The 25270-nt window shown below is 49.6% G+C and overlaps 1 protein-coding gene across 1 annotated transcript in view; it reads left to right on the top strand.

Moving 5' to 3' along the window:
• ALMS1 (ALMS1 centrosome and basal body associated protein) overlaps positions 1-25270 on the top strand; it is a 63323-nt gene that overhangs the window by 20908 nt on the left and 17145 nt on the right. Inside the window, exons 4-8 of the mRNA XM_048509482.1 lie at positions 5470-6768; positions 6913-7111; positions 13478-13603; positions 20017-20187; positions 24301-25270. The exon at positions 24301-25270 is cut by the window's right edge and continues 217 nt beyond it. Of these exons, the coding sequence (XP_048365439.1) occupies positions 5470-6768; positions 6913-7111; positions 13478-13603; positions 20017-20187; positions 24301-25270 (2765 nt within the window). The remainder of the gene's footprint in view (positions 1-5469; positions 6769-6912; positions 7112-13477; positions 13604-20016; positions 20188-24300) is intronic.

The following is a 25270-nucleotide window of genomic DNA, read 5'->3' as shown; positions in this document are numbered from 1 at the left end:
CCCATACTGGAACCAGGGAAGACAACAATTCAAAAAAGGTTTTACTTCCAAGAAGGGGTCGTTCCCTGACCGATACCAGCAGGACAATCGACAACCCAAGGCATGACGCCAACAACAATGCAGTGGGGGGCAGGCTCCAAAAGTTTCACCAAACTTGGCAAGCCTCTCACGCAGACGCCTGGTCCCTGGAAATAGTCTCTTCAGGGTACGTAATAGAATTCATGTCTCTACCCCCAAGTCGATTTATCATGTCTCCGCTGTCCAGAATTCCAGAAAAAAGAACCAGAAAACTAGAAGCCATCGCACATCTACTAAATATAGAGGCGGTGGAGCCGGTGCCACAAGAACAGAGGGGACAAGGAGTATACTCCATACTGTTCACGGTTCCCAAGAAAACTGGGGAGTGGCGACCAATCCTAGACCTGAAGTATGTCAACAGCTTTGTAAGGCTGAAACATTTCAGAATGGAAACTCTGAGGTCCATCGCAGACTCGCTTCAACCAGGCGAATTCCTCACCTCCATAGATTTGTCAGAGGCATATCTCCACATTCCCATCTTCGAGAGCCATCGCAGATTCCTGAGGTTTGGAGTGGGGAAAGAACACTTCCAATTCAGAGCACTTCCATTTGGACTATGCACTGCCCCCCGAGTTTTTTCAAAGCTCCTCATCAACCTGATCGTACTTCTCAGGGAAAGAGGCATCAGGATTCACCCTTACCTCGACGATATCCTGATTCGTTCGGACTCCTCGACCCAAGCAGAACAACACACTCAGGAAACCATCCGGACTTTAGAAATCCATGGTTTTCTCGTCAATCGGGCCAAGAGTTCCTTAAATCCCTCACGGAGACTGGAACACCTGGGTTTCATCATAGACACCTCCACCTGCAAGATTCTGGTCCCTCCAAAGAAACAACTGATTATGAAAGCCAAAATCAACCAAGTTCTGCACAAACACAAATGCTCGCTGCTTTCTCTAGCAAGCTTGATGGGCCTCATGGTGGCATCATCAGAGGCAATTCAGTGGGGAAGGTTCAGATCCAGACCACTACAGAGGTTCCTTCGCCCCTTCCAGGATCTCATCGCTCACAAAAGCCACAGAGAAGTAGTGATCCCAAGACCAGTCAAGGTCAGTCTACTATGGTGGATGAAACCATCCAACCTAAATCTGGGACGTGTGTTTTGGATTGCAACCACCAAACAGGTATTCTCAGATTCAAGCCTTCTAGGCTGGGGAGCTACTCTAGAGGGAATTCCCATTCAAGGGACTTGGTCAGCCCAGGAATCAGCACTTCACATCAATGTGCTGGAACTAAGAGCGATCCGGTTGGCTTTGAGCCACTTTCAACACCTCCTGAGGGGGTCACACGTGCTGATCAGGACAGACAACACAACGGCGAAGTCTTACCTGAACAGACGGCGGGGGGGGGGGGGGGCCAGATCTGCAGAGCTGCAGAAGGAAACCCTCCTGATCTTTCAGTGGGCAGAGACTCATGTGCTTTCCATCAAATCCGAACATATTCAGTGGAATCTAAATGTTCAAGCAGATTGGCTGAGCAGACAGAGCATTCATCCAGGGGAGTGGAGACTAAAGAAGGAAATTTTCCTGATGATAGCTCATGCCCTGGGAGTTCCAATCTTGGACCTCTTCGCCTCCAATCTGAAAAAACAGCTCCCCAGATTCATGTCTCGATTCCATCACCAGGAAGCGGAGAATACGGATGCCTCATCCTCCAGTTGGCCTCAAGGAATCCTGTACGCCTTCCCTCCCTTCCCCATGTTCCCCAGACTCCTCCGAAAGATCAGGGAAGAGAGGGCAGATGTCATATTGGTAGCACCGTGGTGGCCCAGACGACCTTGGTTCACCAACATATTACAGATGTCGGCACGCAAACCCTTGAGACTCCCTCTGCACAGGGACCTCCTGCAACAGGGACCCATTTTCCACCCGGAACCAGAACGTCTCAACTTGACCGCCTGGAGATTGAAAGGCGACAGCTAGAGGCTCAGGGATACTCTAAAGCCGTCCTTGACACCATAATGGCCTCCAGGAAATATTCCACCGAAAGAATTTACAACACTACCTGGAAGGCTTTTGTTAGGTGGTGTTGGAGGAAGAGAGTGATTCCTACAGAACCTAGGATCAGGGACATTTTAAGTTTTCTACAGGACGGCATGGAATCAGGCCTTAGAGCTAATACTTTACGTAGGCAAATGGCAGCCCTCACGTCTGTATTACCCAGACTGGAGGGGCATACTCCCACTTCACACCCACACATAGTTAGATTCCTTAGGAGTGCTACACTGAAAGATAAACCGGTCAACCATCATTTTCCCACATGGAGACTGCATATAGTATTTCAAGCCCTGACCAAGAAACCATTTGAGCCCATCATGGAGATTTCCCTTAAGCACCTTCGCATGAAGGCTGTTTTCTTGGTAGCCATCACTTCAGCTAGAAGGGTTTCAGAGCTAGCTGCCCTTTCCATGAAACCCCCATTGTGTGTCTTTCATAAGGACAAGGTGGTGCTACGTATTGACCCTACCTTCATTCCAAAGGTCAACTCCACCTTTCATAGGAAACAGGAAATTTTCCTACCCACCTTTTGTCCCAACCCAAAACACCCTAAGGAGGTGTATTGGCACACATTAGATGTGAGGCGAACCTTAAAAGCCTTCTTAATCAGAACTCAGGAATTCAGGAGATCAGATTCCATGTTCATATCCACTTCCAGTCACAACAGAGGTCCAGAAATTATCAGCCACTTCCATCAGTAAGTGCTTGAGGGGAATGCATCAGCCGAGGAACTTACAAGGAACAAAAGCTGTCGGGTTCCAGTGGGGATCCGCGGCACACTCCGTCCGCAATGCTTCCACCCAATGCGGCCTTTAACAATACTTGTTACCAGTGGAGGAAATATGCAGAGCAGCAACCTGGTCCTCACTTATCCCACCTTCGTTAGGCACTATAGGCGGAACGTTTCAAGCGCTACCGATGCTGATTATGGGCGTGGGAGGATCCTGCAGCATGTCATTGGAGAGGATTTGGAAGCCCACCCTGTAAATCTATCACGGTACTGCTAGGGGAGTTCACCCAGATGTCATCCTGCTCAATGGAGAAATAGCATTGGTGCGCACGGCGGAGGAGACTTCTCCATTGACCAATGGATGACATCTGCCCTCCCATTTGGTAGTCATCCTGCTCGAAGATGGAGTTAGTTGCCTGATTTGGCAGTTAATAATTGGTTTCTGTTTTGATTAATGACCCAGGAGGTTTCCTCCCGTCTTAGGCTTATTAGTTCAGAGCCCCTTGTTATTTAGACTCCATAAGGCCTTTGTTAATGACTTCCATGGTTTTTTCTTATTTGCACATTGGAAGCGAGTTGGAACATTATAAGGTCAAGTTTTTTGCAGAGAATCTTTTGAGAGGCGGAATACTGCTTTGTGGAGAAGCCAGAACTGGAGCACAGGAGACGGGGCGGAGCCACAGCACAGAGAGGAGCCTGGGAAGTTTTTATTTAACCCCTGCCTTCCTGAATGGTAGCTGACAATAACCCAGATGTCATCCATTGCTCAATGGAGAAGTCTCCTTCACAGGTAAGACCAATGTTATATCCCCGGGGCACTGGCCCTAGTAGAGCAGCGAATCCCCCTTTGTGTGGCTGCTGTAGCCTTCCCCAGCGGTGGGATTCTGGGCTGAACGCTGCCCCAGTGTCCTTGCACTCCCCCCATCGCAGCCTCTGGTGTAGTGAGGGTGATCTGGGGGTGTGGCCGGGGGAGGAGCTGACATAAGTCACTCCCACCTGGCTGTTGCCCCAGTTGTTGCTGGCAGCCGGGGCTTAGGACTTACGCTGTCTTTTTGGGGAGGGGGCCGTCATCTGGTCATGGTTCACCCATCTTGGAGAGAGAGGGGGGAGGGAAAAGGAGAGGGGAAGGGGGGCTTCCTGGTGGCAGGGAGGCTTGATTGTATTTTTCGCCTGCCCAGCCCACTGGGAAGCCTCCTTGGGAGCAACAGGCTGGCGTGGTGGCGGTGCTGCAGCTGGGCATCCGGACTGTTGGATTTGGCTGCCGGTTGTTTGGTAACATGGGAGATTTCTCAGCCAGGCCTTGTGTTGATAGTTTGATTCTTGCAGACGCTTCCAGAGGTCACTCTATAGAGCACTTTGGACGTGGTGTAGTGGTGAAGAGCAGGTGGATTCTAATCTGGAAAACCGGGTTTGATTCCTCACTCCTCCACATGAGCGGCGGAGGCTTGTCTGGTGAACCAGATGTGTTTCCGCACTCCTACATTCCTGCTGGGTGACCTTGGGCCAGTCACAGTTCTCTCAGAACTCTTTCAGCTCCACTTACCTCACAGGGAAGGGAATGGGATTGTGAGCCATTTTGAGACTCCTTAAAAGGCAGAAAATAGCAGGGTACAAAAACCAACGCTTCTCCACTAAACCTGTGTGGATCTCTGTTGTAAACGTGCATCCCACTTAGTGTGTTTTGCTGAACTTGTGCGCTTGCTGAACTGACCTTCATGGGGTGAGCAACCTGACTGTGTAGGTGCCTTTCCAGAACTCTCAGATGTAAAATACGAATGTCTTTGTGATGCTAACCCCTTTGCCTTGTCTGCTTCCAGCGTAAGATGACAATGACCCTGCCTCTAATGCTAACATGTGGCTGAAGGTGTTGATGGGGTGAGGCGAGTGCAGATCTCCTGCATGTTTTGTGTGGCGCACCCACGAGCTGCCTGGATTTTTTTTTGGTCTCTTTTTGAAATCGCTAGCAAATTGTTTTCCACCGGCACAAGCTCTGCCTGCTAATGTTTCATTTTCTGCATGAATTGGAGGGGGCATTTTCTTACGTACTTGCCTCTCTGTTTGCTGTGTGATTTTGGCTCTGTAAAGGCATATTTTATTCCAATCTTCTCTTTGTGAAGGTATTTCAAAAGAAGCAGTGTTCATTTCCCAGCGTCCAGCCTCTGTGCAGCAGTCAGGCTGCCGCGTTGTGCAGCAGTTGTAGTTCTGGGTTGTCTTTCAAGGGCAGTCCCATGTGGGGTGTATTGCAGCAGTCTAGCTGTGAGGGCACCGAAGCATGAATCAGCGTAGTCTGATCAGCTGAGTCTTAGAAATCTCCAGCCGGAAGAACTCAATTTATAACGCTGGATTATTGCAAGCTCCTGTTTGGGATTCAGGCATCGTTGCAAAATCTGTGCCGACGGCAAACTGCCGCGGGACTTCAAGGTCTGATTCCTGTGAGAGATGCATCTGCTTGATTTCATTTCTCTCCTCAAAATAAACACTCAAGATTTGTGGGAGGTGGTTTGGAGTTTGTGTTTTGGAAGTTTTCACGGTGGGCCACCTTTTGCAATTCTAGAATGTATGTGTTTCTTTAGTTTGTAGCATTCTAGTTTTACTGTGTTCGGTTTGTGCTGCTAGAAGCAAGTGTGTATGAAACTTCTGCTTCTCTTGGATTCTTGGCAGGATCAACTGTGGGGAAGCAGCCGCGAAGGAGGCTCCGGTTCCATTCAGAAGGCAGAGATGGGGTGCTCAGTGATTTCAAATGACGCCGAACTGCAGATGGATATCCAGACGCACAATCTGCACGTTGCTGAGTTCCTCGTTAAGGACCAGTGTGCGTGTGGAACGGACCACACCCTTCCCAGTGATTTAGAAGTCAAGCCTTGGAGCAGCACCCAGAGTTACGTCTGCCCCCAACTTCAGGCATGCTCAGATAAGCCTGCGGATCCCAGCGTCGGTTTTCATGCTCACGCAGATCCTGACAGAGGCGCCTCCGAAGCGCATGCAGGAGAGGAAGGGCGCGTGTCTCCGACGGAAGCGACCAAGCTAATTACTTCGATCACTTTTGCCTTGCGAAAACGGTCTTCGCCGTCTTCTTCTCCTGTGCCCTCTGCTGGACATACTGAGGCCGCCCCTCGTGATCTGGTACCTTTGACAGCCAAATCAATGGGCAAGGAAGCACCAGGGCCTATCAAACCAGCGCTGGATGCTTTTAACTCCTGCACGTCTGCGAGCTCAGCAGCCACTCCCCTTCGAGATAACGTTGGGTTTTCTCCACACAGAGACGGACAACCTGTATCCCTCGTTGTCAGCAGAGATGGATCTCCTCAAAGAAAAGGCCCCGGGTTGGAGGAAAATCCCCACACCCTTGGTATCAGACAAAAGATCCATTTTATTACGGAGGACCATGAAGAAGCTCTGGCTGCTTCTCCAGTCTTTACTGGGCTGAGAGGAAATGAGAGGCTTTTAGGTGGTGGTGAGAAAGCTGACGCAGGAGGAAAGACGGCGGATCAGCTCCATTCTGCAAATCTGGCCCAACAAAGGACAGTCAGTGATTACCTCTCGGATCGATTTGCGGGTTCCTTTGGAGACTTTCGGCACGATTCCAGTTGGCGGGGAAATGTGGATAGCGGGAACCGTGTCCCCTTGCCCTCTTCCTCCCCAGATCACGTTTCAACTGTCATGATGGTGTCTCCTTCATCCCCAACACGGAAAGCCCTCTCTGGGGTCCACATCACTCTCTCGCCAAAACGTCTCGATTTGGATCTTCTGAGTCCGGCAGCCACTGACGCAGAAACGAGACACAGCGACGTGTCTAAGACCGGGCCTCATCCAGGAACTTCAAGTGCACCAAATCTCTTGGTAGAAACCACCTCTTATTTGAAGCCCTCCAAACACTACCCAAGAACCCAAGATTCTGCGTACTTCCCAAGGTCCACCTCATCTCCGGGGCCTCACTTCGGCCATCTCCGTGGTTCAGAGGTAGGCAACTTAGCTGGACGCCAAAGTCACGAGCTATTGGAAAGCAGACTGCATTGTTTGGTCCCGGATCAGGGAAGTGTGAGCGTTGTGGGCTCAGGCGAACGGAATCGAGAAGGTAACCTCAAGATCACCGTTTCTTCCCAGACAGAGAAGCTGTCCTCCGATGCCATCACCCAGATAACAACCGAAAGCCCTGAAAAGACAACCTATTCAGCAGAGATATTTGTTAGCACTGACAACGGGGAGTCCAGCGCTGTTGGGTCACCTTGCAAGAAGAGTCATGCTGTCCTGCGTGCCGTACCTCCTACTCTGGGCCAGGGCTCCTTCTTGGGCAGACAAGCAGGTGAGCTATCTTACTTTGGATCCTCAGACCCAGGCCGACAAGCCAGGCAGGGCTGTTCAGACATCTATGGCAAAACTGGGGTCATCTAGAAAAAAAACTCCATAAGTAAAATAAATGTGGAGTCATATCTGAGCTTTGTAGCCAAGCAGAGGCGTATTGTGGGAAAATGGCATCCGGAGACAAATCCTTCTTGGTGTTCCACCCCCCATGCGACCCTGCCCCCCATGCTCAGGGGCATGGCTTGGGGGCAGGGACGTAGGTATAGATTTTTTATGGGGGTTCGGGTGGGCCACACCCCACCCGCCCCTAGGACATGGCCACGCCTCCCAAAACCCCGCCCCTGGCCTAGCGCTTATAAAAGCAGCTCTCCGAGGTCGGGGATGGCAGACTCCCCTGCCCTGCCCTGCCTTCCCCTGCCCCTCCCCTCTGGGCAGAGGCATAGAGGAAAAATGGAGCCTTGTGCAAAATCTGAGTTTTGTGCCCCCCTGCCCCCCCGGGCAGCCGCTGTGATGCTGGAATCCACCCCCAAACAGCATCACTTTCAATGGTGTTTAAACTGGAGAGCCCAAATTCTCCTTTTAAATCCACCTTAAAGGGAGAATCTGGGGTCCCTAGTTAAACAACATTGAAAGTGATGCTGTTTTGGGGTGGATTATCCCCCACCCTGAAACAGCATCACTTTCAATGTGGCGTAGTGGTTAAGAGCAGGTCCATTCTAATCTGGAGGAACCGGGTTTGATTCCCTGCTCTGCCACTTGAGCTGTGGAGGCTTATCTGGGGAATTCAGATTAGCCTGTGCATTCATGGGGGGGGGGCTTAGTGGCATGCACCCGGGGACATGGGTGACCCCATTCCCCTATAGGCCGTACGCCTCTGTAGAAAAGTGCTTTCTTTTGTGCATAACATAAATTCAGCCCCTCCCATTATTTTAAATAAGTAAAAAGCTATTTGACGTAGCTCACAGATGGGGCATATCCTGACCCTCTAAATCAGGAGTCTCCAACGTGTTGTTTTTAGGAAGTGGGTGGGACCAGCTGCAGGTTTTGGCCAGCAAGCCTTCTGATTGGTTATTGGAAAATTTGATTGACTTGTGCAGATTTTTTTTCAAGTTGCTTCGGCAGCAGCTGCTTCCACCCCCTCCCTCCCCTCCCTTGCATGCCACCCCTCCCGCTCCATCCCTTGCATGCCACCCCTCCCTCCCCTTCCCTTGCATGCCACCCCTCCCTCCCCTTCCCTTGCATGCCCCCCCTCCCTCCCCTTCCCTTGCATGCCACCCCTCCCTCCCCTCCCTTGCATGCCACCCCTCCCTCCCCCTCCCTTGCATGCCACCCCTCCCTCCCCTCCCCTCCCCTCCTTTGCATGCCACCCCTCCCTCCCCTCCCTTGCATGCCACCCCTCCCTCCCCCTCCCTTGCATTGCCACCCCTCCCTCCCCTCCCTTGCATGCCACCCCTCCCCCCCCTTCCCTTGCATGCCACCCCTCCCTCCCCTTCCCTTGCATGCCACCCCTCCCTCCCTTGCATGCCACCCCTCCCTCCCCTTCCCTTGCATGCCACCCCTCCCTCCCAGGGGGTCTGTACTATGTTACTGAAGTTAAGCTGTGGACAATTATTTCCCGCCTGGCTCTGCCTCCTACAGCAGCCATTTTGTTGCTGCGCCCACTGTGCCGTGTCAGAGTTCCAGATGAGCCTACAGGCCCAAAGAGATCAGTTACCCCTGCTCCAAATAACCCCTTTTGACCTATTTATCACTTTTATAGTCACGTGTGCAGATGTTTCAGACCTGTACCTGTCCGTCTTGCCAACTCCTCTGTTTGCGCCACACCTGCAGTGGCGTAGGAGGTTAAGAGCTCGTGTATCTAATCTGGAGGAACCGGGTTTGATTCCCAGCTCTGCCGCCTGAGCTGTGGAGGCTTCTCTGGGGAATTCAGATTAGCCTGTGCACTCCCACACACGCCAGCTGGGTGACCTTGGGCTAGTCACAGCTTCTCGGAGCTCTCTCAGCCCCACCTACCTCACAGGGTGTTTGTTGTGAGGGGGGAAGGGCAAGGAGGTTGTAAGCCCCTTTGAGTCTCCTGCAGGAGAGAAAGGGGGGATATAAATCCAAACACTTCTTCTTCTTCTTCTACCTGTCCATGCGGAGAACCGAGAGAAAGACTCTTGAATGAGCTGCAATTTGATCCTGGCCCTCCAGCACCCAGGAGACCAGCCGGGTCACATTGGCTGTCACGGCTGGGGAAGGGGAAATAGCAGTGCTTCCTTCCGCAGTGAAGGCACCCGTGTCCGAGCGTGCTGGCACTAATCAAAGCAGACACCCAATACGGAAAGGCTGCTTCGGCCGTGAAGGGAACCTTATTAGTCGCTCTCGTCTTCCCTCGTGCTGAGCTGTGGAAGCATCTTCGTTGTTAACGTACATCAAAATATCCTGTATATTGTCTGCACTTTGGTTCCTTGTTTTAATCCCACCCAACAGCCTCGGCCAGCTGTCTTCCCGGGCAGATTCGTTCAGACGTGGTTGGCAGCCTCGTTTGTCTTCCAGTAATTTCTCTTGACAGCCGAGCCTCTCTCCTCCTTGAAGATCATTCAGACACCCAAAATCTTCCTTCTAATGTGACAGAGACAAAGAAGAGTCGGTTGTCATATCCTGCTTTTCCCAGCCTGTAAGGAGATTTAAGGTGACTTGCAAGCTTCTTTCCCTTCCTCTCCCCACAACAGGCTCCTTGTGAGGCAGATGGGGGCAGAGAGAGAGTTCTGAGAGAACTGTGATTATCAATTTCTCAATGGATGCAACGTTCACAACTCCTCAGAAAACAAACGCGCTGCATCCACCGCTTATTTTATCAATTGCGCTAAGCCAACATTTAAAGTGCAATACATAAAGTGCAACCAGTGAAAAGTGCAAAAACATCAGAGCCTAGACTCTTACAATACATACAATATCACATCACCGTACTACATAGTCAAGGTGGCTAAACGATGTCGTCTTCTCTCGGTCCTATATATTAGTCCGTATTAGTACTTGGACGAGACCTCTTCTTTGAAGATAATCAATCACTTGTCAATAGCTGCATATTCTGCATTCCGACCGGTAGATGTAAGTCTATATGAAAAAGCGGACCGGTCTGAGCCACGTCCGTCAATTCAATATCCAATAATATCAATAAACGGGTTGCGCTACTGTGACCGTTTTCGATAGATTCTTCTTCAGATTATAATTAATTCTCCAGTTTTAATCGGGATAATTACTCAAGGTGACTTCCTCACATCCATTCAGTTTCCCTTCAGAACTGTGATTATCCCAAGGTCACCCAGCAGGCTGCATGTGGAAGAGCGAGGGAACAAACCCAGTTCACCAGATTAGAGCCCGCCGCCATGCGGAGTAGTGGGGAATCAAATCCGGTTCTCCAAATTAGAGTCCTCCGCTCTAAACCACCTCACCATCCTTGCTGTCATAGCTTTTTCAGTCACAGTATTCGGGAATACAGAGAACTGGAGTCCGTGCCGGATCCTTGTAAACAGTAGATATCCAGATTACTCCTCCGTTGTGTAATTTCAAAATACTGAGACCCAAGTGGCCAGGGGTTCTTGACGGGGCCCCTAAGACCAGTCGTGCCCTCATCACATGTGCCTTCCCCCCCCCCACATGTAAACAGTGCATATATAGTTAGATAGATCTGTATTTTATGCTGGTATCTATGATTGCTGCGACCCCAGAGAGGGAGTTATGCTGCATTTCCAAAAATTACTGCAAAAGCCCATATGTTTCTGCGGGTTCGCACGGAGGCCGGTTAGGTGATCTTGGGCTGGTCACACTTTCCCTTGCAGGGTTGTTGTGAGGATAAAATGGAGGCGAGTGATGTAAATCTCCTTGAGTCCCCGCTGGGATGAAAGGGGGTGCATAAGTGAATTAAATAAATGATTAAAAGAGCACATGGATTTTCCTTGATCCACACAGTCCTTTTTCTTTGCAACTGGAGACTCCCTTCTGCCTAACGAGTTAGCAGGAGGCCTGGAGAGGCAGACTTTGTTTTTGCAGCAGCCGCGTCACTCCATATCTCTGGGGAATAGCTGGTGGCCTAAATCCATCCTCAGTTCAGAGCGTCATGACAGACTGGGATGGGGTAGTGGTTAAGGGGTTAAGAGTAGGTGCACTCTAATCTGGAGAACCAGGTTTGACTCCCTGCTCTGCCACTTGAGCTGTGGAGGCTTATCTGGTGAACCAGATTAGCTTGTGCACTGCAACACATGCCAGCTGGGTGACCTTGCCAAGTCACAGCCTCTTGGTACTCTCTCAGCCCCACCCACCTCCCTCACAGGCTTGTTGTAGGAAGGAGTAGCTGCGAGCCTAAGCTCCTCCTCCTCCTTTTCTTCTTCTTCTTCTTCTTCTTCTTCTTCTTCTTCTTCTTCTTCTTCTTCTTCTTCTTCTTCTTCTTCTTCTTCTTCTTCTTCTTCTTCTTCTTCTTCTTCTTCTTCTTCTTCTTCTTCTTGACTGGTTTGTACAGCAGACTTTGAGTAATCTCACCGCACACAATTCCAACGTGTGTATAAACCTCAGTTTGGCTTGCCTTCTCTCTGTCTCCTGGCTGTTTTATCCTGTTTTATCATTTTTGTGGCCACGGCACTAATCAATTAACCGTGGTTCATGAAATCAAAAACACCATGACAGACACAGGTGGTGCAAACTGCAGTTACCAGATCTCAGACAGACTCCAGTTTGAAACCTCTGTTGGATGCTGACCGACACAGTCCCGTCATGAATAACTAGCAGTTTGATCCAACTATGTTTTTTAAATCCTGGCGTGTCAAGACGGCCTGAGAATCCTGTACCTTAAGTGGGACAGGTAGCGTTTGAACACGTGCCTTGATTGTGTTGTAGATGAGCGCGGCACCTTTTTGCCAGCCTGGAAAATTGCTTCTGCAGTCCTTCACGAAGAAGCCACAGGTGATTTTCAGCCAGCAAGGATGAGAACCTTGTCAGATGTGATCTGCATCCAAATGATGCTCCGTTGGCTCAGGGTTTGCCGTTGCCACCTGTCATTGCCGCTGATTGTGTATGTGTCGGGCTTCTTCTGCCGCACTGATCTCTTGTCTGCAGCCCAGGAGAAGCGAAGGGGCTGGAAATGGGGGCCGCAGAATCCACCTCCGGAGGCATGAGCCTGCATTCATTCATTCATGCCTTGAAAACCTTTCTTTTCTATCCAAATACCTTGGCTGGGAGAAAAAGAGAACTAGAAGAAGGGAATGGTTCCCGCTTTCTGGATGATGCCCAGGGGAGCAGAAATTCATTCGGAAAGAGATAGGGCAGGCCTCCCTTCTCCCGAAGAGCCTGACGGGCGTCCTTTGGAGTGGAATCAGAAGGGCAGCTTCTCTTTTTGGGCCCAGCCATTTGAAAGGGTTTTATACGCTTCTGTAGCAAATGTGCCAGTGAAGAAGCATCATCGGCCTTCTTCCTTAGCTTACACAGAACTTCCCTTTCTTGGCAGATCTGGGTGTGCTTTCGGCCTCAGTCCTAATCTGGAGAACCGGGTTCGATTCCCCGCTCTGCCACTTGAGCTGTGGAGGCTTATCTGGTGAACCAGATTAGCTTGTGCACTCCAACACAGGCCAGCTGGGTGACCTTGGGCTAGTCACAGTTCTTCAGCGCTCTCTCAGCCCTACCCATCTCACAGGGCAGTGATGGCTAACCTGTGGCATGGGTGCCAGAGGTGGCACTCGGAGCCCTCTCTGTGGACACGCACACACAGTGTTCATCATGTGGGGGGTGGAAAATCACACCCCCCACACACACATCTAGGCTGGCCTGGGCCACTGAGCACAACATGCGCACACCGCGGTGGGCAAGGAGGACTTGGCTGGTGGGCCTGGTGCCTGTGCTCCTAGCAGCTACTGCCCGGGGGGTGGGGGGGGGATGCAGAGTAGGCAGAGATACCACAGAGGCACAGAGCGGTGCATGCAGGACTTGCTGGAGGCTAGAGCAGACTGGCCCCTGCTCGAGCGAGTGGGGGGGAGGAAGAGGGAGCCAAACATTTTTTTTCTAAATGAAAACCTCAGCATTCAGGTTAAATTGCCAGGTTGGCACTTTGCGATAAATAAGTGGGGTTTGGGTTGCAATTTGGGCACTCAGTCTTAAAAAGGTTCACCATCACTGTCACAGGGTGTTTGTTGTGGGGGGGGGGGAAGGAGATTGTGAGCCCCTTTGAGTCTCCTTGCAGGAGAGAAAGGGGGGGATATAAACTCCTGCTGCTGCTGCTGCTGTTTCTACTTCTCCTCCTTCTCCTCCTCCTGTTTTAGGGGTCACAAATACTGTTTTTGGTGCTCTTGGAAAAACCCACCCCTTGTCTGATGCATTTTTCATTCTTTGTCTACAGAGAAGCCTCTCCTGCTGCCATATAAACCACCCGGTAGTTCAGAGATGTACTATGTTCCGTGTCCCAAGGAAACGCTCCGACTGTCCCGGGTCAGGTCTGAGACCACTGTGGAGAGCACCCACTCAGGTACTTCCTACAGGTTTTCTGGAAAGGGTACTGAAGTTGTCGGGTCCCCTGGTCTTGCATGCACAACGGGGTGGGGCTGGCAAAGGGGAGTTTACATAACACGGAAAGACAATCACTGATTAGTGGTCTGGGTCCATTTTGTGAATGGAACTAAGCTTACACCACACATAAAGCAGATACCCGTTGCTGTTGTCATGAAAGGGGGCTTCAGAGTTGAAGGACGAGGCACCGAATTAGTTTGTTGGAAAGGTGCTGGAATCACATTATCTTTTTCTTTGCTTCATTGTGTTTAGACCTTCCGGAGCAGAGCATGTATTTTACTGAGAGTTGGATTCAAATCCAGAACCACCTTAGAGACCAGCACAGTTTTCAGGGCGTAATCTTTCAAGAATCAAAACTCCCTTTGTCAGATGCCCCTCAAAATCATACCCCCCAAATCTTGTTAATTTCTACGGTTCTGGACTTGAATCTCACCCTTCTGCTGCCAACCAACACAGCTGACCTCTGAAATTTTCGTGTGTAAACTGCATTTCCCCCTCAGTGGAATCCTTAAATCAGCTTATGTCATTCTCCTGCCCTCCATTTTATCCTCACAACAACCCTTTGAGGTAGATAAGGGGGTGTGTGTGTCTGGCCTCCGAGGCCACCTAGCAAGCTTCTGCAGCAGGGTCAGGATTCAAGCAATCTATATATATAAAAATCTATCAGTGCGTTTTTCTGCTGACAGGTAATCTCCCAAACTACTGGACCGATTGCTTTGAAATTTTCACACAATGTCGCATTCGCGTGCGGCCGGGTTTCCATACTGTTTCCACACCTCCTGTTGTGTACATGTCACAACTGTGCCAGTTATTGTGTACATGCCACACCTGTGACAGTTGGAACCACAGTTCTGTTACGCAACAGCGCCATCTGCTGGCCGTCAAAGCAACACCCTCTGATACAAGGGAACCAAACATGCCTTCCTTGAAAACCGCTGCCTTATGAAGTGAAAGGGATGGGGCAGGCCATCTTCACATAGCCCACCCACCCTAGCGGAGGAAGGGGAAGGTGAGGGAGGGTCCAGGGGTTTGCTGGACCAAACGCTCTGAAATTTGAACACAACGTAGCTCATGCCTCCCAACGTGTTTTACGCTAGATAATTCGCCTGCAAGGGAAGGGAGTGAAAGGGACAGGGCCAGCCCACCTGCACACAGGCCACCCAACCTAGCAGATGAAGGGGAACATTAGGGAGGGACCGGCCAAGTTACCGTGCAAGGGAATGGGAGAAAGGGAGGGGAGCGAGGGGCCCCTTGCCCCTCCCCTTCCTTGCAAGCATTGTGCAATGACATATGTTCGAACCCGTTCTCTTCCCCTTTCCTTTCTTTTCCACTTCACCAGACTCAGCCACAGCAATGCGTGGCCAGGCCTGCTAATAGTATATAAGGGGATTTTGATGGGCAACACAATGTCTTCCTCCCACCGCTTGGCCCTGACTTGAAAAAGGTGGCCATTTACTTTTTAAAAACTCTGGGAACATCTGATCAGTGATTTACCAGCACCCTTTTTAGCTGGGTCTCTAATCTATCTTATATTGCTATAAATATTGCCCTACCTTATATTGCTATAAACTGTTTAGTCAGTGAGAAGAAGAAGAGGAGGAGGAGGAGGAGGAGGAGGAGGATTTGCTGCTGCTTCTGCTTGGATTGATACCCCACCTTTCTCTCCTGTAAGGACACTCAAGGTGACTTACAAGCTCCTTTCCCTTCCTCTCCCCACCACAGACACCTTGTGAGGCAGGTGGGGCTGGGAGAGTTCCAAAGAACTATGACTAGCCCAAGATCACCCAGCAGGAATGTAGGAGCGCGGAAACACATCTGGTTCACCAGATAAGCCTGTGCCATTCATGCGGAGGAGTGGGAAATCAAACCCAGTTCCCCAGATTAGAACCCACCTGCTCTTAACCACCACACCACGCTGGTTTCTTTCTCAGTCCCACAGTTCATCCATAAGGAACTGCAAAAGCCCGGTAAGATTCCGCCCCCCTGCAAGCCAGTGCGAATGCCTCATCAGGGCTGAAATAATGACACCGCCCATATTTGATCCCCTGGGATTCTCAGCTTGTCCATCTAGCCCAGGGGTAGGGAACCTTTAACACTCAAAGAGCCATTTGGACCCGTTTTCCACGGGAAAAGAAACACTTGGAGCCGCAAATAATTTTTGACATTTAAAATAAAGATAACACTGTATATATTGGGGTTTTTTACCTTTTACTCCGCTCATTCTGACGAAGCATGGATCGGATCGTCCGCCTGCTGCTGCCTGCAGGGCTGGGCGCAAGGATGGGGCCAACAGCAGCTTGGCCTCGCTTGGCTGCCGGAAAAGCGCCTCGCCAGCTCCAACGGGGCGGGAGAGAGGGGAAGCCCGTGGCGCGGCCCAGCCGGCCGTGGGCAGTTGGTGCGCCCGTCCCCTGCTGCCTGCAGGGCGGAGCAAGGATGAAGCCGCGGCTCGACCCTTACCAGCCATCAGGAAAGTGCCCATCCCGCTCCAATGGGGCGGGCGAGAGGGGAAGCCCGCGGCGCAGCCCAGCTGGCCGTGGGCAGTTGGTGTGCCTGCCCTGCTGCCTGCAGGGCGGGCAAGGATGGGGCCGGCAGCTCGGCTCGTGGAGCCGCAGTGCAAGGGCAGAAGAGCCGCATGCAGCTCTCGAGCCGCAGGTTCCCTACCCCTGATCTAGCCTGTTGATTTTGGCCATGAGAGCCTTTGACAGGACGCCGTCTTTCAGCTCTTTGATATGTTTGAGATCTGGAGCTCATTAACGGGAAAGAAGCTGCACTTGAAAGATGGCTTTGAGCACAGAGCGATGTTCTTGACACAGAATGTCAATTGGTTCCCCCTGAAGCTTTTGAACAATCTGGTCACAGAAGTGGGGTGGCTGTTGCGCTTGCTAGAAACCTCAGGTAAACTGTTGCCTTTGTTCCTTTATTAATAACATTTGTATCGGCCCTTTCTGTCCAATTAGGGCCATCAAGTAATTAAAGTAACGTTCGAAACAAACTTGAAAAGCAATACAAAATGTACCTGAAGGGCTGAGCGCCGGCGCCCCTATGTAGCTACCCGGACACTGAGATCACAGAGGGTGGCATTCCTGGTGATACCTCCTCCCCACCAGTGGGTCGGGGGCAGGGGCACATGGGAAAGCTTTACCCACTGATTGCCCCCAGACTTTGGAGTAGGTGGTTGTTGTTGTCGTTGTTGTTATTATTATTATTATTATAATACACATAACAGCACAGCGCAAGTGTCTGGACTTCATCTCTGAATATCGAGTCCTTCCCAAGGACCTAGGATATTAGAGGTATTTGCGTAGAATATGTGCAGTTCCTAGAAGTGCTGCTTTCTGCAGCAGGTGGACTGATGTTCTGTCCAAGTTTAGGCTTTCCAGATGTTTTTCAAGATTTCTTGGGATTCCTCCTAGAGCACCGACTACTAGTGGGATTACTGTTGTTCTTTTTTGCCACAATCGTTCAACTTCAATTTGTAGGTCCTTGTATTTTGTGATCTTTTCCAGCTCTTTGTCCCCTACCCTGCTGTCAACTGGCACAGCAACATCCATGATCCAAACATGTTTTTTCTCTACCACTGGGGTGTTGTGTGCCAGGTGTCTGTCTATCTGTATTCTAAAGTCCCAGAGTATTTTTGCTTCTTCATTTTCTGTGGTCTTCTCTGGCTTGTGCTCGTACCAGGTCTTGCTACAGGGCAGGCCGTACTTTTTGCAAAGGTTCCAGTGCACCATTGCTGCTAGCCTATTGTGACGTTCGAGATAGTCAGTTTGGGCTATATTTTTCTTCTTCTTCTTCTTCTTCTTCTTCTTCTTCTTCTTCTTCTTCTTCTTCTTCTTCTTCTTCTTCTTCTTCTTCTTATTATTATTATTATTATTATTATTATTATTATTAATTTAATTTATTAATTTAATTTATTAATTTAATTTAATATACCGCCCCATCCCTGGAGGGCTCTGGGCGGTGTACGGCATAAAATCACATAAAATCATCATAAGCATCCATAGTTACAATAAAAACAGCAGTTATTATATCCAAGATGGCGTCCCACCTGAACCTAATCCTCCTAGAAGGAGGAGGGAGGGGGTAGTGGGTCCTGATGGTATTAGGGACCCATAAATTCCAATAATGGGTCCCACTGATGTTAAGGACCCCTAACCTGGGGGGTTCCCCTCAGAGTTCCCCTCAGAGATGCGCTGTATGCCTACCATTTCCAGATCCAGGTTGGGAAACTCCTGGACACTTGGGGGTGGAGCCTGGGGAGAACAGGGACCTCAGTGGGTTACAGGGCCATAGAACCCGCCCCCCCCAAGCATCCATTTTCTCCAGGGCACCTGATCTCTGTAATGCAGAGATAATCTGTAATTCCAGGGGTCTCCAGGTCCTACCTGGAGGCTGGCATCCCTAGAGTTGGCAGTCCTGAAAATAGGCAGGCCCCAAGCTGTTGAGGACTTTAAAGGTCAACACATGAATTTGTCCCAGAAGCAAACTGGGAGCTAGTGTAGATGGAACAAAACTGGAGCCAGGGGGGGTCCTGTGACCCACTCCAAACAGCAGGGCAGCAAGGCATTCAGAAAGCTTCCCGTCGATGCTCACCGCTCTATACCTGTGCCCGGGTCCTTCAGTCCAGCGCTGCTCAGAGACCAGTAAAATGGTTGGACTTTTTTTGTCACCGTGAAACTGTCTAGCACGCACATAGATATGCTGAATTTTTCTGGGATTTCATCCTGTTTCTGGACTCAGAAACTTTGTTCATGACCAAATGCATCCCTCGGAAGCTGTCCCGGTTTGGCTCAGCTGGATTTGAGGTCCATGTCCATCGGTACTGGTGAAGAGGAAGACCCTGCCAATTACCTTGGGCCTTTCCTTGATCCTCCACTTCTTCCCAGCTCTTTCTGGGAGCCCGTGACCCCCTACTCCTTGAACCATGGAGACCTTCACTCCCTTTCTAGAGTGGCGATGAGGAATGTCTGTGCTATCTATCCTGAACTCCCTGGTAGAAGGGAAGAATAAAAACAGATAACTTTTAAGGAGAGTTTACCCTACTTGTACTTCTTAAAATCCATCCCCTAATTAAGGAAGTGTGCCAAATTAAATTATTCTGTCTCCCAGCCAGAACCAAAAGCACGTTTTATTTGTTTGTTTCAGAATTGCCTTGAGTATGGTCCTCCTCTCCTCTTTCACATCGGGAGATTATTATTAGCTTTCACTTGCAATTTAACTGTGATGATTTATTTATTGGCTTACAAAGCGGTTTTAAACAGCTGCTTTTGGTGGGTTTTTTTTTAAAAAGAACTGTTGAGTTTCCATTTATAATGGGGGCCTCTCTTAAAATTTCTGGTTTTATAGAGCTTAGATCTATTAAGGTCTGTTGTGTGAACAGATCTGCTGTTTGCAGAATGGTTCCATCAGGCCTAGTTACGCTGGGTTTGTATGGATGCTTTGCGGACGAGGCAGGTTATGAATATTTTAAATCAGTCAGTCAAATAAGCGGAAGAGCAGTTTCTTGTATCTGGTTGTAACGTGATCCGGATCACAGCACAGCATGAAGCCACGCTAAAAAACCTAGAAGGTGCCTGCTTTATCTTTACTTTGGCCTGATCAAGCTGACCACGGAGGCCGAAAGGAGGGACCTTCTTATAGCTCTTCTGCTTCTAACTTCTGCAGTTCCTTCTGGTAGGAAGATAGGAAGGCGCTCCAAAGGGTGATCACTACTGCACAAAGGATTATCGGCTGCCCTCTCTCCTCCTTGGAAGAACTCTATAATTCCCGAAGCCTAAAAAAAGCCCAAAATATTCTGAGGGACCCGTCTCATCCAGCACACTCTCTTTTTGAACTGTTACCATCCGGCAGACGATACAGGTCTATCAAAACTAGGACAAAGAGGCTTAGAGACAGCTTCCTACTCTAAGAGGCTTGTGAAGGCTATGCTAAACTCTGGGCGGCTTCGATGTTGATGTGTTTGGGAGCTGTTGATAATAGGTATGAGATGGGTGGAGGAAGGGGAAAGTGAGGATGATGTATGAGTCTGAAATTGTGTGCATCGAGGAATGCTGCTATAAATTTCGTTGTGCGTGCACAATGACAATTTAAAAAAAGGCTTATGGTTGTCAGTCAAACAGTTTAGACCCTGCAAAAGGAACACCCAAGAAAAATATACGAATAAGATGCTGCCGGCATTATAATTGTTTGTGCCTTTGACCATGTTTGTCAATTCGGCCTCTTCAAAGAACATTTCGGTCTCCACTGGCTGCTTCTTAGGGATGCTTTTCAAAAAAGTTGCTGATATGCAAGTTTTGGGTCTGTGTCTGATCACTTTATGATGTAGTAGCCGCGTCTTTGCTGCAGTGCTGTAACCCTTTTCTTTCCCCTCAGGATCAAACGATGCCATCCCCCCGGAATTTCCAAGGCAGGAACTTGGCTCAGGAGATGACAGCGGGCCGGATGCTGCAGTTCTGAAGCACAAAGAAGGCATCTACAGCAAAAGGGCCGCGCCCAGAGAGGCTTGGGCAGAAAGACAAACGGCAGCCCAGGACGGTGTCCAAGGTAATTGCATTGTTTGAGGCTTCCACGGTCAGAATCAACTGGCTGCTGTAGCTCTTCTGGGTGCGTGGCTGTGGTCTGGTCGTTTTTGCTCCTAACGTTTATGGCAGCCACAGATGCAGGTGAAACATAAGAACATAAGAACAAGCCAGCTGGATCAGACCAGAGTCCATCTAGTCCAGCTCTCTGCTACTTGCAGTGGCCCACCAGGTGCCTTTGGGAGCTCACATGCAGGAGGTGAAAGCAATGGCCTTCTGCTGCTGCTGCTCCTGATCACCTGGTCTGCTAAGGCATTTGCAATCTCAGATCATAGAGGATCAAGATTGGTAGCCAGAAATCAACTTCTCCTCCATAAATCTGTCCAAGCCCCTTTTAAAGCTATCCAGGTTAGTGGCCATCACCACCTCCTGTGGCAGCATATTCCAAACACCAATCACACGTTGCGTGAAGAAGTGTTTCCTTTTATTAGTCCTAATTCTTCCCCCCAGCATTTTCAATGTATGCCCCCTGGTTCTAGTATTGTGACAAAGAGAGAAAAATTTCTCTCTGTCAACATTTTCTACCCCATGCATAATTTTATAGACTTCAATCATATCCCCCCTCAGCCGTCTCCTCTCCAAACTAAAGAGTCCCAAACGCTGCAGCCTCTCCTCATAAGGAAGGTGCTCCAGTCCCTCAATCATCCTTGTTGCCCTTCTCTGCACTTTTTCTATCTCTCCAATATCCTTTTTGAGATGTGGCGACAAGAACTGAACACAGGACTCCAAGTGCAGTCGCACCACGGCTTTATATAAGGGCATGACAATCTTTGCAGTTTTATTCTCAATTCCTTTCCTAATGATCCCCAGCATAGAGTTTGCCTTTTTCACAGCTGCCATGCATTGAGTTGACATTCCCATGGAACTATCAACTAAGACGCCCAAATCCCTTTCCTGGTCTGTGACTGATAGCACTGACCCCTGTAGCGTGTATGTGAAGTTTGGATTTTTTGCCCCTATGTGCATCACTTTGCATTTTGCTACATTGAACTGCATTTGCCATTTCTTAGCCCACATTAGGAGGGTTCTGCCAGGTTGGGGCCAGGATTGAAAAAGCCCTGGCCCTGGCTGCAGCCAGCTGGACCTCTCTAGGACCAGGCGTTGTGCCCCTAGACCAGGGGTGTCCAACTCTGGCGCTTCAGATGTTCATGGACTACAATTCCAATCAGCCCCCGCTAGCATGCCAGCAGGGGCTGATGGGAATTGTAGTCCATGAACGTCTGAAGCGCCAGAGTTGGACCCCTCTGCCTGAGACTGTTCAATAGCAAGACTCTGTTTCAGTTGGTTTCTTTATTATGAAACAGCACCAGGAATAAACATTTAGACTTCTATTGCCAGAACTAAGCACAGCCAGTATTGCAGCCACCATTATACCCCACGTTACCCCCCGTGTCACGTCGCGTAACCCCACCCCTGCCTACCAGTTCCCAAGGGTGGATGGCGCTCCTCCACTCCCATGGTCCAGGGAGGAAGAAGCCACCTCCCCACTGGGGTCAAAACAATCTGCATTCCACACTACTGACGGAGCTACAGTAGCAGGCGTCTAATGAGCTGATGAGGTATTGCAAGGCCAGGTGCATCTTTTTACCAGCAAGGCTTCTGATTGGTTGTTGGAGATTTGCCGTTCTGCAGATTGCTAAAAACACTGCTTAAGCATCTGCCACCACAACACACTGGCCTTTCCTGAGCGACTGACGGTCAGCTGCGGCATTCACTGCAGAAACAGCTTCGCCTCTGGCAGGCCTTTTGTGACTGCATCCACCACGCTGTACTAGAATTTCAAAGGTGCCGGCAGGTTATTCTAGTAAAGTAGGGAAGGAAATCAGTCATCTGTTGATGACAGGTACAGTTTTACACCCAAGAGGCTAATTCACTTGTCCTCTCCTCTTGAAGACAGCACACAAGACATGGGAGAAAGCAGTCAGCTGTAGTCTCGGAAGAGCAAAAGTTAGAAATTGTTAGTACAAAATTCAGCTTCATTTCTTGGAGTCTCTCTCTCTCTCCAGTTTCTGTGGGTGTCAGCTGAACCAAACTGAGAGCATTATAAATTGAGCTACAGGTATTAAGCCTAATTGAAGGATTTCCGAGACCAAACCTACTGGAGTTTGGTTAGCCAAAGCCAAAATATACCTAAGCCCAAATATGATTAATAATGTAATGACTGAGAAATGTGCATGTTGTTACGTTTCATTGAAGAAGAGAAGAGTTTGGATTTATATCCCCCCTTTCTCTCCTGCAGGAGACTCAAAGGGGCTTACAATCTCCTTGCCCTTCCCCCCTCACAACAAACACCCTGTGAGGTAGGTGGGGCTGAGAGAGCTCCAAGAATCTGTGACTAGCCCAAGGTCACCCAGCTGGCATGTGTGGGAGTGTACAGGCGAATCTGAATTCCCCAGATAAGCCTCCACAGCTCAGGCGGCAGAGCTGGGAATCAAACCCGGTTCCTCCAGATTAGATACACGAGCTCTTAATCTCCTACGCCACTGATTGTTAAAATAATCACAAAAAGACTGTCCAAGCCAAAATGTGGTTGATGGTTGACAAAAGTGTAAGTTGTGAAGATTTCTTTGTATTGTAAACGTTGTAGTTACTTGTAAGGTTGAATGATTTATTTTGGTGAATAATAAGAGAAGCATTTCTGTATGTGCATCACATTATAAAGATCTGAAAATCATCATTGTCTTAGGACAAGCGAATTAGCCTTTTGGATGTAAAAATGGATCGACTGTGCCTATATAGTGCACCCACTCCATAATAATATTTTGAATATGGTGGAATCTGTTGGTGACAAGCAGGCCTTGCCATAATGACTGGATGATCTTCGGCTGTACAAAACTGACCCAGAGATCTCCTGGAAATGAATCTGAGGATAATTTCAGGACCCTGCCTCGGGCAACGTGTCCCTGGAGTGAGTGCGTGTATTCCCTTCCTGCAGGGAGAATTACCGAATCTCCGCTTTCTCTTCTGCAAGCTGCTGTTTATCCTACTAAGGAGAATTAATTACACTGTTCATTGTTCTGAATATGCAGGTCACAGCACAGTAACATAATTATGGCTGTTAATAAGCAGCAGAGACCACAAGTTCCACCGGCAGCAAATCAGAACTGGGATGTACTGATCTTCTCTCTTTCAGTCGAAGATACACACAGTTTTTCTCCAGGGTCTCCCTTATCCCTTTCAGTTCATTGGCTCAATGAAAGGGAAATGATTAAATGCCAGTATGGAGGTTGTATTCTGCAGAAAAATTTGCTTGGTTGAGTTTGAAGCCGTCTTAGGGGATGTCATTTATTTATTTACTTATTTATTTGATTTTTTTTTACTGCTATTCTTCGGGAGGCTCTGGGCAATTTATAGCCTCTGTTAAAAACAATACAAAATCACCATGAATACTTTGAAGTTCGTTCAGTAAAAATATCTAAATCTGCAATCAGATAAAACTATCTCAGCCATCAGGTAGTAAATGCCTAAGTCTCTCTTTCTGCCACTAGATCATTTGGTCTGAGTAAAGGCCCTGCAGAGAGGATCGGCAAAGTGGGAGTGGGGTGTGGAGGTGAAAAAAGGGCAGAAAGAGAAGGAGATTATTTTAAAAGAAAAAAGCAAAAAAGGGGGAAGGGAGGAAAAAGGGGGAGGGGACCATTAGTGTATCACCCTAGTTGCCTCACTATATGTTTGACGGCACAACTCCATCTTACAGGCCCTGTGGAATCACATTAAATCCCACAGGCTTCTGGTCTCTCCAGACAGAGCGTTCCACCAGGCAGGGGTCAGGGCCAAAAAGACCGGACTTCTCTTGGGCCAGGGGTCACCAACAGATTTTCATTTTCTTCTGTTGCATTTCCCCAACTGGGCTCTGAGCTCTGCAGGGCACTCTGGACCAACAGGAAGCTCCATTCTGACTCTCCTTTGGAACACCCAATCTGCTGCAAATCAGAGTGTTGATGACGGCATCCTTGTTGCTCATTTTTAAAATCTTTTTGTGTCTTTGTTGAAATCAACGGATCCTTGATGGACCACTGGTCTGGTCCAGCAGGGCTCTTCTGATGCTCTTTCTGAACTCCTTTTCCCCTTCTCTTCTTAGAGAGCGCCAAAACCAGAAATTCCCTCGAATCCGTTCAAGCGACTCATTCGGTCTTCGGGTCGGCCCACTTCTACCTGCACCCCCCGGTGCCTCTGGACCATGAGCCTGACTTCCTCGCTAGGAGGGAGGCCTTTGAGCAGTCCACTGAGACGGAGCGCCCGGTGCCACCTTCGAGAGACTTCTTCCAACACAAGGGCACGTGGGAGAACCGCCAGCCGCCTTTCTCCCTGCATCACCCCACAGAGGAGCAGAGGTTCTCTGCACTGATTGCTGAACCAGATTACAGTTTGGTTCAGCTGACACCCATAGAAACTGGTGAGAGAGGGGCTCCGAGGAACGAAGCTGACCCCGACGCAAGGAAAGCTGGGCACCAAGTCGCCAAAGATCTTCCCCTCCCAGGGAGTCAGACGACTTGCTTAAAAGCTCGCAAAACGGCCGGCCTCCCTCAGATGCAAACGGTTCATTTCACCAACAGTTTGGACGAACTCTGGTCTAAGTACTTGGAGCGTCGTCAGCAGCAGCAGCTGCGTTACCCCGGCAGTAACAGAAATGAGCTCTCTCTAGTCGAGCGACTGGACCGGTTGGCCAGGCTCCTTCAGAACCCCGTTCAGTACTCCCTGATGCCTGAAGTGGACGAGCAGAACAATGTCCAGGAGAAAGAGGGGAGAAGAGAGCCCAAGAAGGCCAGATTCCAGGGGAAAACCCAGGGGGAAAAGAGCTATCCGGCATCCCAAGTGAGAGAGAGTCACGGCACCACCAGCAAGTCAACGCTCTCGGAATCCAGGAGGCAAAAAGCCGGGTCTACCAAAACTGGAGGCCCCCTCCATAGAATCTCGGAGCAAAGTCCGAACTCTGAGACCCCCAGCGACACTTCTTCAGAGGCGAGGCCTGGCAAAGGCTCCAGCGCGTTAACGGACCTCAGCACCTCCGAATCGGACGTAGCGACCCAAGATGAGACCGCCCCTCCGAC

The sequence above is a fragment of the Sphaerodactylus townsendi genome, linkage group LG10 (genome assembly GCF_021028975.2).
Source record: "Sphaerodactylus townsendi isolate TG3544 linkage group LG10, MPM_Stown_v2.3, whole genome shotgun sequence".
Taxonomy (NCBI): Eukaryota; Metazoa; Chordata; class Lepidosauria; order Squamata; family Sphaerodactylidae; genus Sphaerodactylus; species Sphaerodactylus townsendi.
The sequence above is the reverse complement of the archived record's forward strand: the minus strand, read 5'-3'. Positions and strand labels throughout refer to the sequence as shown.